The sequence below is a fragment of the Phascolarctos cinereus genome, unplaced genomic scaffold, assembly GCF_003287225.1.
Source record: "Phascolarctos cinereus isolate Bilbo 61053 unplaced genomic scaffold, phaCin_HiC Scaffold_2;HRSCAF=192, whole genome shotgun sequence".
Classification (NCBI taxonomy): domain Eukaryota; kingdom Metazoa; phylum Chordata; class Mammalia; order Diprotodontia; family Phascolarctidae; genus Phascolarctos; species Phascolarctos cinereus.
In genome coordinates this window covers 208,489,721-208,501,972 of record NW_027555625.1, presented here as the reverse complement: position 1 = coordinate 208,501,972, position 12,252 = coordinate 208,489,721, and the positions used below count along the sequence as shown (strand labels likewise).

Here is a 12,252-nt window from a genome sequence, read left to right as displayed (position 1 = left end):
AGGCATAGAGACTGGCTAGCACAGGATAAAAAAGAGAACTGGAGTATTTTTATTTGGCTAGAAAAGAGAGTTTATGGAAGGGAATATTATGATATAAAATTCAAGAGGTTGGTTGGAACCAGACAGTGGAGGTTCCTGAATGCTGGGATCAAGAATATGTATGTATGGAACTATGCCCAAAGAGCTATAAAACTATGCATTCCCTTTGGTCCAGCAATACCCCTGCTAGATCAATATCCCAAAGACATTTTTTAAAAAGGGAAAAGGACCTATTTGTACAAAATATTTATAGCAGCTTTTATTTTATTTTTTTTTGTGGTGGCTGAGAATTGGAAATAGAGAGGATGCCCAGCAGTTGGGGAATGGCTGAACAGTATATGATTGTAATGGAATATTATTGTGTTATAAGAAATGACAAGCAGGATGATTTCAGAAAAACCTGGGAACACTTATATGAACTATGCAAAGTGAAGTGAGCAGAACCAGGAGAACAGTGTACACAGTAACAACAATATTACACAATGAAGAATTGTAAACAACTTAGCTATTCTCAGCAATACAATGATCTAAGACAATACCAAAGGACTCATGATGAAGCATGCTATCCACCTCCTGAGAAAGAACTGATACTGCCTGAATACAGACTGAAGCATGACATTTTTCTCTTTCTTTCTAATTCAAGTCTTCTTGTACAAAATGACTAACAGGAAATGTTTTACATGATTGCACATGTATAAACTGTATCAGATTGCTTACCATCTCAGGAAAGGGGGAGGAGAGGAGGGAAGAAGGGACAGAATTTGAAACTCAATACTTTTTAAAAATGTTTACAAAATTATTTTAACATGTAATTGGAGGAAAATGAAATATATCAAAAAAAAAAAAATAACACAATGTATATGTATGCATTGTGTATATGTACACATATATGCACATACAATACATATGTAGTTATATGTACATATATGTGCCTATATGTGCACATGCATGCATGCATCCACACATGTACACACACAATCTATCCATTTTGTTTTCATCCTCATCTTAATCTCTAGTACCTAGGTCCATTCCCATTCCTCCATTCCCTTAAGCATTCATCCCTTCTTGAACTCTCTTCACTATTTGACACTCTTAACCACTTCCTTATTGATTATCAATTTAACCCTGGCTTCTATAATGTAGCACTTTCATGACGCTACCTCTCTGACGAAGTCAATTCAATTTTTAAATGCCTAGAGCTTGGAAGAAAAGATTAAGCAAAAGAAATGTGTTTTTTCAAAGACTAGATAAATAATAAATGTTTAAGTTGAATTGAACATAGATTTTATAGTCATCTACATAGAGATGATAGTAAACCTAGATAAGATCCAGACAAAATTCTAGAACATTATTAAATGTTTATATTTATGGGGACTTAAGGAATGGAAGTAATGATCACTGAGGGTCACCATGTCTTCTTCAAGAACAGATCATACAAGACTGAACTCTATTTCTTTTTGGCATAGCTAATAAATAAGAGCTAACATTTATATGGTACCTACTATGTGCCAGGCACTGTGTTAAGCACGTTACAATTATCATAGCATTTGATCCTTATAACAGCCTTGCCCAGGGACATACAACTAGTAAGTAACTGAGGTCATATTTGAACTCAGGTCTTTCTTACTCCCAGGAATTCCAGGGGAATTCTGTGGATATAGTTCATCTGTGTTTCAGCAAAGTACTTGCCAAAGTCTCATGCTCTTCTCTTTACCCCTAAGTTTCTTTGGCTTTCTTCAAGGTTCAGCTTTAATCCAGTCTTCTGTAGTGAGGCTTTATTGATCCCTCTAGCTGCCTGCGCCTTCACCCCTCTAAGGTTATTTCAAAGAGATAATAAGAAAAGCGTAGGAACATTTCCCACCAACACCTTGTCATAATGTGTCCCCCTCTTTCCTTCTTTCCCATCCATCCCCCACACACAGACCACATTAGTCTCTGGGGATGGAAAGTGGATTAAGCCTACAGCTTAATTTGGGTCCTATACAGCATGAGTTCCACTAAGTTCGAGTCCAAACCTGCCCTCTCCACCTTCCCAGAGCCCTGGCTCTTCAGGGCTTCCCTAGTCTGGCTGCACTACCCATCCTGTAATTCTGGTCTGCAAGAGTCCCATGGATTAAATTCCCAGGTCCAGGACCCCATTCTCTGCACCAAGAATTGAAAAGGACAAAAAAAAACAGACCAGAACTAGCAGCCTGTTTCTTGGGACTATGTAGCCAAAGAGAAGATAGTCAATTCCTCCCTCCCTGCTACAACATTGTATCGGCTTCTGTGAGTGAAGGAGTCCTTTGCCCCTGGACAATGCCACAGTGAGGGAGCAAATGTGAATAGTTGGGTAGATTGAAAGATACAGACTGTTCTGGCTGCACTGTCAATGGAAAAAGGCTGCTCCCAGTCATGTGGTAGACCACTGCAGGAGGTTCATGTATGCATCAGACCTCCTTATCTCCCAGAAATAGGTCCCTGGAATTTCTGTCTCAGGTGATCTGGCCTTGCACCAAATCCCATTACTCTAGTATCATTTAAAATGTTGTTTTGTTAGGTTCATCAGAAGGATGTGAATCAAAGGTGTATCTTTAGGGAATAAAATTTTTGAGAACTATAACTTGGAAATTTGGTTTGTTATCATAATGGTTTATTGCAGAATCAGTCCCTGGCTGCTTCTGCCTCATGAAAAGATTCATGCATCTCAAAGAGTTTTTGACTTATCCTCCCTTCATATATACTTGGTTGAAGAAAATGGTAATATTTAGCCTTAACAAAAGAAGACAATGGGGATATGACATCTCTCTTCAAGCATTTCATGGATTGTCACATGTGAAAAAGATTTGATTTGCACTGCTTGGTCCTACAAGATGAAACTGGAAACAATAGGTGAAAGTTGCAGAGACAGGATTGAGGCCAAAGTGAGAACATTTCCTAACAATTATAACTATTCAAAAATCAAAGAACGTTACTAGGTGGTAATGAGTCTTCAATCAGGAGAGGTCTTTAAAGAGAGGTTGGACATTGTGAGGGACATTGCAGAAGGGACACTTTTTCATTTACAGGTTAGACTAGGTGACCTTTAAGGTCCCTTCTAGCTCTAAAATTGTGTGATTAGAAATAGTATTTATTTGAATGATGCTAATTAGCTTTTTCTGTACTTACTCTATCTAGTATTGTTGCTGATTGGAACCTCTGGAACTAAAGAAGTCACAAAAAAGAGTAAAAAGCCAAAATTCTGTAAGTAGAAAATAATAATTTCTATTGTAAAACTGGTTTTTACAGTGAGGGATATTATGCTGGGAAATCTTTAATTTTAAGTTTATGTTTAATCATTTTCCCCTGGAATTTAACTCTTAATGACTTTGGGGTAGTTGGTATAATGTACTTTATTACTCTGGAAAAATGGAAAATGCATGTCTGAGCACCAAAAGGCCAGCTCCCATAGCTGAACTAAGGTACAAATTTCCCAGGTTTTGAGAGGGTGTCTCCCATTTAGCAGCCAAGAAATTGAGTCTGAGGAATGACAGAAACCCTCATTTGGGCCTGAACAAAGAGCTCCTGGAAAGGCAGCTATAGCCAAATCTATGAAAAACACCCAGCTAGGGAAAGGGGATGGGAGAGGTTAGGGAAAGTGAAATACATTTATACAATGAAGAATTCATCATAGGATGAATCGGAAGGAACCTAAAGGACTATCTAATCTCCCAGTTTTCCCATTTTGTAGATGTAGAAACTGAGACTTAGAGAAGTTAAACAACTTCCCATGGTCATATAGGTAGTCAAAAGAGGGATTTCTGCCTTTCAGAGGCAGCTGTCTTTCCACTGTACAAGTATGTCTCTCAGGATTGCATAAAAGAATCCAAAGTATATCAGGATATTTGAGGCAGGTAGGTGGTATGGAGCAGCTTGGTGGCACAGAGGAGAGAGTACTGCGCCTGGAGTGATGAAGACCTAAACTTAAACTCTTCCTCAGACACTTATTAGCTTTGTGACCCTGTGCAAATCACTTAACTCCTTTTTGCCTCAGTTTCTTCACTTGTAAAATGGGAATAATAGCACCTATCTCCCAGGGTTGTTGTAAAGATCAAATGAGATAATAATTGTAAAGCACTTAGCACAGTGGTAAGTGGCACAGAGTAAATGTCATATTGTTACCTAATAATATTATTATATTGTTATTAATATTAATAGCATTTGTGTTAAGACTTTGTGGTTGTTAGAGACAAGGACAAAGGGAGAACTATCATTAAGTTTTCATTAGAATGTAAGCTTACGGGGAGGGACTGTTCATTTTTAACCTTGTATGCCCAGTGCCTGGCACATAGTAGGTGCTTAATAAGTACTTGTTGGACTGAACAAGCAAGATTAAAATTTGAGGTTCGTTCTTTTAGGACTAGTTCTCCCACTGATCTTGTAAATAATGTGTCTTTAAACAGAAAAAAATTCATCATTTGAAATAAAAATAAGAGACTTCTTCTATACCCTTAAGCCCTACATGTGGAACTTCCTGATGGAATGAGACAGAACTAGCCTAATACCCTGAAATGCTAATAGGACCTAAGTGTAATTAGTATTTCATGTCAGAAAACAGAGCCAGGGAGACTGGCCCTGGGGCAGATATGTGGAAAACAATGATTGGGTCAATATGGAAACTAACATAGTACCCAAGCATTCTGAATGAGGAGATTGTATTTTATCCTAGAGGCAAGAAAGATTTGGTGAAGACTTTCAGACAGGGGAGGGACATGGGCAGACTTGTGCCTCAGGAAGATGATTTTGGCAGGTGTGGAGGAAACATGTGGCACAATGGGAAGAGCACAAGATTTGTTGTCGGAGAACCTTGGTTCAAAGCCCAGCTCTGCTACTGACTACTTGTTTAATCAGGGCGAGTCACTCATGTTTTCTAGGTCTGTTTCATCCTTTGTAACATAAGACAGTAGGACTAGATGATTCCTGCAGAACCTTCCATATCTAAATCTAGGATCCTGTAATTCCACACTGAAGCCAAAGTGATCTTTCAGCACCCATCTGATCACATCGTTCCCCTACTCAGTAAACGTCCGTGGCTCCCTATTACCTCTATAAACATTTCTGTTCAGCTCTTTAGGCTAAACTGTTCCCTAACCTATCTTTCCTGTTTCATTGTCCATTACTCTCTCTTTTGCACCCTTTAATCCAGCAAAAAGGGCCTTCTCTGTGTACCTCACACATAACATACTATCTGCTGTCTCCATGTCTTTACATTGGCCATCCCCTCGAACCGGAATGTATTCCCAGCTCACCTCTACCTCATAGAATCTTTCTCTTATCTCAAGACGCAGCTCAAGCACCACCTTCTATATGAAGCTTTTCCTCATTCCCCCAACTAGTAGTGAGCTCCCCTTCTCAAACTACCTTGTATTTAGCTAATTTGTACTTATTAGCATTTATTCTCTCCACAATTATTCTATCCATACAACTATAAGGACCAGTCTCCCATGTTAGAATGTAAACTCCATGACAATAGGAGTTGTTTCATTCTTTAAATTTACATCCCCAGTGCCTAGAAAGTACATATTTAATAAATATTTGTTGATTGATTGATTGCCCTATAAAGGAGAGATTGGAAAAGGAAAAGACTGGAAACTAGAATATCAATTAGGAGACTAGGAAATAGCACAGGTAAGAATTGATGACAGTCTAGACTATTGTGTTAGTCATGTGAGTAAAGATAATAATTATTATTAGTAAAATAATTCATTATTATAATTAATGACTATATTAATAATTTAGTCTTAAAATAATTAATGATTATTAATTTAGCATTTATATAGTACTTCAATGTTTACAAAGTGCTTTACAAATATTATCTCATTTTAACCTCACAACAACCCTAAGAGGTAAGTGTTATTATTATCCCCATTTGAGGAAACTGAGGAAGACAAAGGATGTGACTTGCCTAAGGTTACACAGCTGGTAAGCGATTAAAGTTGGATTTGAATTTAGGTCTTCCTGACTCTAGGTTCACCTTTATCCACTGTGTCACTTAGCCACAAATGCGAAATGTGCTGCGGAAGTAGAATCAATAAAACTTGAGAAGTGATTGGATGTGAGAGTTAAGGGAGAGAGAAGATTTAAGGATGTTTGAGATTGTGAACCTAGATGACTTGAAGAAACATGAAATTCAGAGAAATGACTATATGGAGAAACATGATCAGTTTCGTTTTGGACGTGCAGACTTTGAAATGCCCAGAACACATCTGGGTAGAGATATGGTACTAGTACTCAGATTAGAGACTAGGCTTAGATGTAGAAATTTGAGAAACAAAAAGAGATAAAAATGATGATACACCAAAGAATACTGAAATGATGGAATGAAATACTGGAATGATGAGACAGGCTGAAACAGAAATAGGAGAGATCAGTAAGACTAATGGAGGTGAGAGTGTCTAAGAGTAGAGCGTGGGCAGCAGTATCAAATGCTGCAAAAAGGTCCAGAAGGATGAGGATTGAGAAAAGACCACCAGAATAAAGATGAGGAGACAGCAGTTTCAATCTGAGAGGCAGGATAGGAAACCAAGTTGTAAGGCATTGAAAAGGGAGAAGTGAGGAAGAGGAGACAATGAGTACTGATGGCTTTTTCTAAGATTTTGGTTCTGAAAGGAAGAAAATATAAGACAATAGGTGAAGAGGATGGCAAGGTCAAGTAAGACTTCTTAAGGATAAAAGGAACCTGGGCAGGTTTGTAGGAAAATGGAAGGAGCCGGTAGACTAAAAATGAGCAAGAGGTAAGGGCATTATGATGAGGGGAGCCATCTTTAGTAGATTAGTAGATCAGAGATTTAGAGTTGAAAAACCAGTGATCATCTAGTCCAACTTCCTTATTTTATAGATAAGAAAACTGAGGCCCAAAGAGATTAACTTTGGCAAGTAACCTTCACAAGATCACACAGGCATTATGTGGCAGACCCAGGATTTGAACCTAGGTCCTAGGAATCCAAATCCAGCTCTCTTTCTACTACATTGTGCTATGTAGATGGACAGGAATGGGGCCAAGGGCACAAGTAGAATGGAGAGTCCTGGCATGGAGAAGGACCACCTCTTCCTCGGAGACTAGAGAAAATGAGGAATGAATAGGGGACATTCAGAGGAATTTTGAGGTATAAAATATGGGAGAAGAGAGAGCTCATGATGGGTGGTTTCATGGGGTTTTTTTAAGTGGGAGGCAAGGTCCTCTGCTGTGAGGAAAGGTAGAATAGGAGGCTTGAGGAGAGAAGGGAAGGTTTGAAATAACTGCTACTGGGGGTGTGATTGACAGTCAGCTATAGCAAAATAAAAGGATAATGTTGAAGTGATGAGGACCCAGTTGAGACAGGATCACATCAATTTGTAATGGACCCTGTCACTGTGTCCTTCCTCACTCATATTCCAAATATCATGAGTTAGAGTGAAGAAAGCAAGAGATAGTGGAAGTAAACCCAGGGTTGGGGATTGGTAAAGTGTGAATTGCAATAGGATATAGAGGCTAGAGATTCAAGGGTAGAAGAATGTGTATAGGTGAACTAATTAGTAATAGGAACAAGACTGTGAAGAGAGGAAAACGAGACCAGCAGTACTGATGGACTGGGAGAGCTGTGAGGAGTAGAGTGACTTGGCTTCAGTAAGAATAAAACCTATCTTTAGGAGAAAGGCAAAAGGAGAAATGGAAGGATGGGAGGTTAATATTAGAGAGAGGAGTTTCAAAGTTCTGGATCATGGAGTTAGAACATTTCTGGGTGATGTTGGGATCAAAGTTATGGCCATCCCTGTGTGTAACTGAGGTTGTATTTTCATTGGAATGTCAGCTTAAGGGAATGTTTGGGCTCTAAAGTGAATGTAGGTTTTGGCCATAGAAGTTGAAGAGGATTGTGAACTGGAGACCAGGACATTTGAGGGGACATCATATATCTTGTGGGCAGCTAGGTGGTGCAGTGGATTGCGAGTCAGAAAGACTCATCTTCCTGAGTTCAAATCCAGCCTCAGAAACTTCCTAGCTGGGTGATCCTGGGCAAATCACTTAATCCTGTTTGCCTCAGTTTCCTTATCTGTAAAATAAGCTGGAGAAAGCAATGGCAAACCCCTCCTGTATCTTTGCCAAGAAAACCCCAAAAAACCTCAAGAAAACGAAGAGTCAGACACGAATGAACACAACTGAACAAACATATATTGAAGTTCCCAGTTATGAGGGTAGAAGTTTGCTTGGAAAGGAGCACCAGCTACTGATTTCCTTTAATACAGACAAAGAAAAGCCTGAGGGCTGGTATGGCACTGCAACCAAGGTCAATCAATCAATCAAGTATTGCATTCTACATACCAGGCACTGTTCTAGGTTCTAAGGAAACAAGAACAAAGAATGAAGCAATTCCTAGTGAATATGATCTTACATTGTAATACATACATATAAATATACACAGAAACATTTGTGTGTATAAAACATAAAATTAATAATTGTTATAATGTACATTGTATTATATGTATACTATATTATACACACACACACACACACACATGCACGCACAAAGTAGTTTTGGAAGGAGGACACTAACATTGGAGGGAACAACAAAGATTTCATGAAGCAGATGGTGCTTGAGCTGTGTCTTAAAGAAAGAGAAGGACTCTACGAAGCAGAAGTAATGGGGGCAGTGGGGAGCACTTCAGGCATAGAGGATGGCCAATGCAAAGACATGGAGACAGGAGATTTGTGAGGAACAGAGGGAAGGCCAATTTGTCTGGATAGAACAATGTAAGAAGGAGAGTAATGACTACTGATACTGGAAAGCTAGAATGGGACCAAGTTGTATGGGGCTTTAAAAGCTTTAAAAAAAGTTTCTATTTGATCCTAGAGGAAAGAGGACTTGGTTAGTAAAGGAATGACTTGGTCAGGTCTGAGCTTAAGGAAAATTACTTTGGCAGCAGTATGTAGGGTGGACTGAAGTGATGAGAGACTTGAGACAGGGAGACCAATTAGAAGGCTATTGCAGCATTCTCAGCAAGAAATGATGAAGGCCTAAACTAGGGTGGTAGCTTTTTGAATGGTAACAACAGGTCAGATGTGTTGTGAAGGTATGGAGTGGATATGTGGCATGAGTGAGAGTGAGGAGTACAAGATAATGCTGAGATTTTCATCTTGATAAAGAGGCATAGATGGGTGGTGTGAATCTCAAAGGAAAAGAGGCTGTTGAGTGATGGACACAGAGGGAGGGTCTGGGAGAGATATGGAGGATTATGCCTAGTCTTACTCTTGCCCAAGTTTATTCAGTGGGTGGGTTGTGGAGTGGGAGGAGTGAAAGAATTGCTCCAGGGATGACCAGGGTTGTGATACCTTTTAGGGGAAGCTATGCTTCTTTGATCTCAGAATGATGGGGAAAGTATGAAAATAAGAGGTCTAGGAGGAAGAGATATTTGTTAACGATAGGAAAAGATTTCTAAAAGATACAATCGAAGGGGTTAGCAGAGTGGGGGAGGGAGTAAGAATGGATAGGGAAGGATAGGGATGAGGTGGATAGAGAGGAGAGGCTGGAAGGTTCATGCTGCCTCCAAGCGATTCCTCAGAGAAGTGACTACCAATTCCCATCCCTGAGGGGGATTGGGATTAGAGCCTCTCCCTCCCAGAAGTAGAGATGGAAAAGGAGGGGAAATAAGGGTTAGGGACAAGCCCTTGGTGGAAGCCCCTGATTGTCTGGGTGCTCAGAGGAAATAGAGGGTCACGCCTCTGTTACAAGAGAGAAGTAGACCGCAGGGTAATGGGTTCCCAAGTAGAAGCAGGTCTCTAAACTCAGCCTCTGAACAGGCTGGGGTTAGGTCATCCACCATCATCAGTCAAGCGGTTCTGCTTTGGCTCGAGACTCTCAGCTCCCGGCAAGGTACCTAAGCTCTGGCTTCCATGTTGACTGCTGCCCCTCTCCTACAGCCTAGTAGGCCAATGGCAGCTCCTCCCAGCATCGACACTTTCCTGTTATTGCATACATACTTCCACCATCCAAGGCTCTGTTCCATATTGGTTGTCTACACCTGCGACTCGGGAGCCGCTGGGGACAGAGTAGCCACCCAGCAAAATTCTGAAGTACAGTTCATCTTCAGTGTCTCCTCACCTGCCTTGTTAGCTGCCTGCTCAGGGACTGAGATTGGGGACCTCCTTCTCCTAAGAACCAAATGCCCTAGGTGTCTATTGCTTCTCTGCCCCAGTCACTGCCATGATGCTGCATTCCCCTCCCTTAGCATCTTCTTTCTCCTCACCTCTCAGATGCCTGTCTTGAGTCCCCTTCCCTAGATTCGGTAATTTCTGTCTATTAAGGTATTAACTAACAAGGCTTAGCTTCGGACCTGTGATTTTATCAATGGGCCGATTAAATGAGGCAGTGGATAATGTGTTGGACTTAGAGGGAGGAAGATCCGAGTTCAGATTCTATCTCAGACATTTGCTGTGTAATCCTGGGCAAATCACTAAATCTTTGTCAGCTTCAGTTTCCTCATCTGTAAAATGGGAATAATAATAATAATACCACCTACTTCAAAGAGTTTTTGAGAGGATTAATCAAGATAACATGTAAAGTGCTTTGCAAACATTTAAGTACTACATAATTATTAGCTGTTAATGTTAGAAATTCTTTGGACCAGAGGTGGGGAACATGTTGCTTCTAGGACACATGTGGCCCTCTAGGTCCTCAAGTGGGGCCTTTGACTGAAGCCAAACGTCACAGAACAAATCCCCTTATGAAAAGGACTTGTTCCTTAAAACTTGAACTGAGTCAAAAGGCCACACCCAAGGACCTAGAAGGCCACATGTAGCCTAGTAGAAGCAGGTTTCCCACCTCTACTTCAGACCAATACAGTACATAATTCATGTGAAACCTTTAGCCTCGGGGGAGGCATCTAGACTCAGTGGAAAGAGCCCCAGCTCTGAAATCAGAAGGTGTGGCAGGTTAAAATCCTAACTGATACTTAGCACCTATGTAACATGACCCCAATGGGCAAGTCACTTAACTTCCACGGACCTCAGTTTCCTAAATCTGTGAAATGAGGGGGTTGAACCAAATGCCCCCTGATGTCTCTTCCAGCTTTAAATCTAGCATCCTAAAGTTGCCTGAGGGTACAGAGAGATTAAGTGGCTTGTTCATTGTCACACAGCTAGGCAGTCAATAAACCTCCATGAAGTACCTACTGTGTGCCAGGGACTGTGCTAAGCACTGGGAACACAAAAAAGGAGCTCTCAAGGAGCTCACCGTCCAAAGGGGGAGACACCCTACAAACACCTATGTACAGACAAGCTACGCCCAGCGGCAACTGGAGATAATCAACAGAGAGAAAGCAATAGTACGTAGCAGAGGCAGGGCAAGAAATGAAGTCTTGCTGGCTTTCTTTCCAATACACCAGGCTGCCTCTCTCTGCCAGGGGTTTTCCATTTAATAAGGGATTCTTGACAACTGAAAAACCTCTAAATCTCAAGGGAGTGAAGCTGCAATAGTGGGATGACAGGCAATAAAACTGAGGTTTTGAAAAAGGAGGCTTAGCCTGAGGCCCTTCATATTATGCAGCACAAATAACTCTCTAGTCTCCCTACTGGTAAGGTTGTTCAGGTCTGAAGTGACTCTCAGCGATGTGATGATGACAGTTGTCACCATCTGTGCCTCTCTGAGCTCTCTCCCACTTTGCCCTTTGTTCTCTTCCTCTCTCTCCTTCCTCCTTCTTACACACTTTCTCTTATCCTTCCCCTTCCTCCCCTGCTTGTTTCATAGCTTTGCCAGTGGTTACTCTTGCCTTCCACAGACATTAGGAAGCACTAAATGTGGCACTCTGGGCTAATAAGATTGCTGAACTGGTGATGCCAGAGAGGGTGTCAAAGAATATCCAAGGGAGCAATCTACAAAGTGTCACCTGGAAAAGTCCCCTCCCCAAAAAGGTAGAAACAAGGGAGGCAGATGGTCATCAAATTGGTCCCAAGCCCTACTGCACACATTCACATATAACATCAATTTGTACCTTAAATATCGTGTATCCATAGCCATACAAAGTAAAGACTCTTTCCTTACGTTATAGAAAGAGGATGTGTAAAAGGAAACCAAACCGAGTAACTGAAAAACCAATAATGCTCCTGGAGAGCAGATAATGAATCACACTTATGTCCTCTCTGCCAAGACGCTGGAGACAACTAGGGCAGAATCTCATATACGTTGTCAGATAGGGTTATTGTATTAAGGGTTTTTGATTAAC

At 40.8% G+C, this 12,252-nt stretch overlaps 1 protein-coding gene across 1 annotated transcript in view; it reads left to right on the top strand.

The window, feature by feature from the left end:
- Positions 1-12,252, top strand: part of VIT (vitrin) — a 149,231-nt gene that overhangs the window by 30,447 nt on the left and 106,532 nt on the right. Inside the window, exon 3 of the mRNA XM_078149774.1 lies at positions 3,196-3,261. Within this exon, the coding sequence (XP_078005900.1) occupies positions 3,196-3,261 (66 nt within the window). The remainder of the gene's footprint in view (positions 1-3,195; positions 3,262-12,252) is intronic.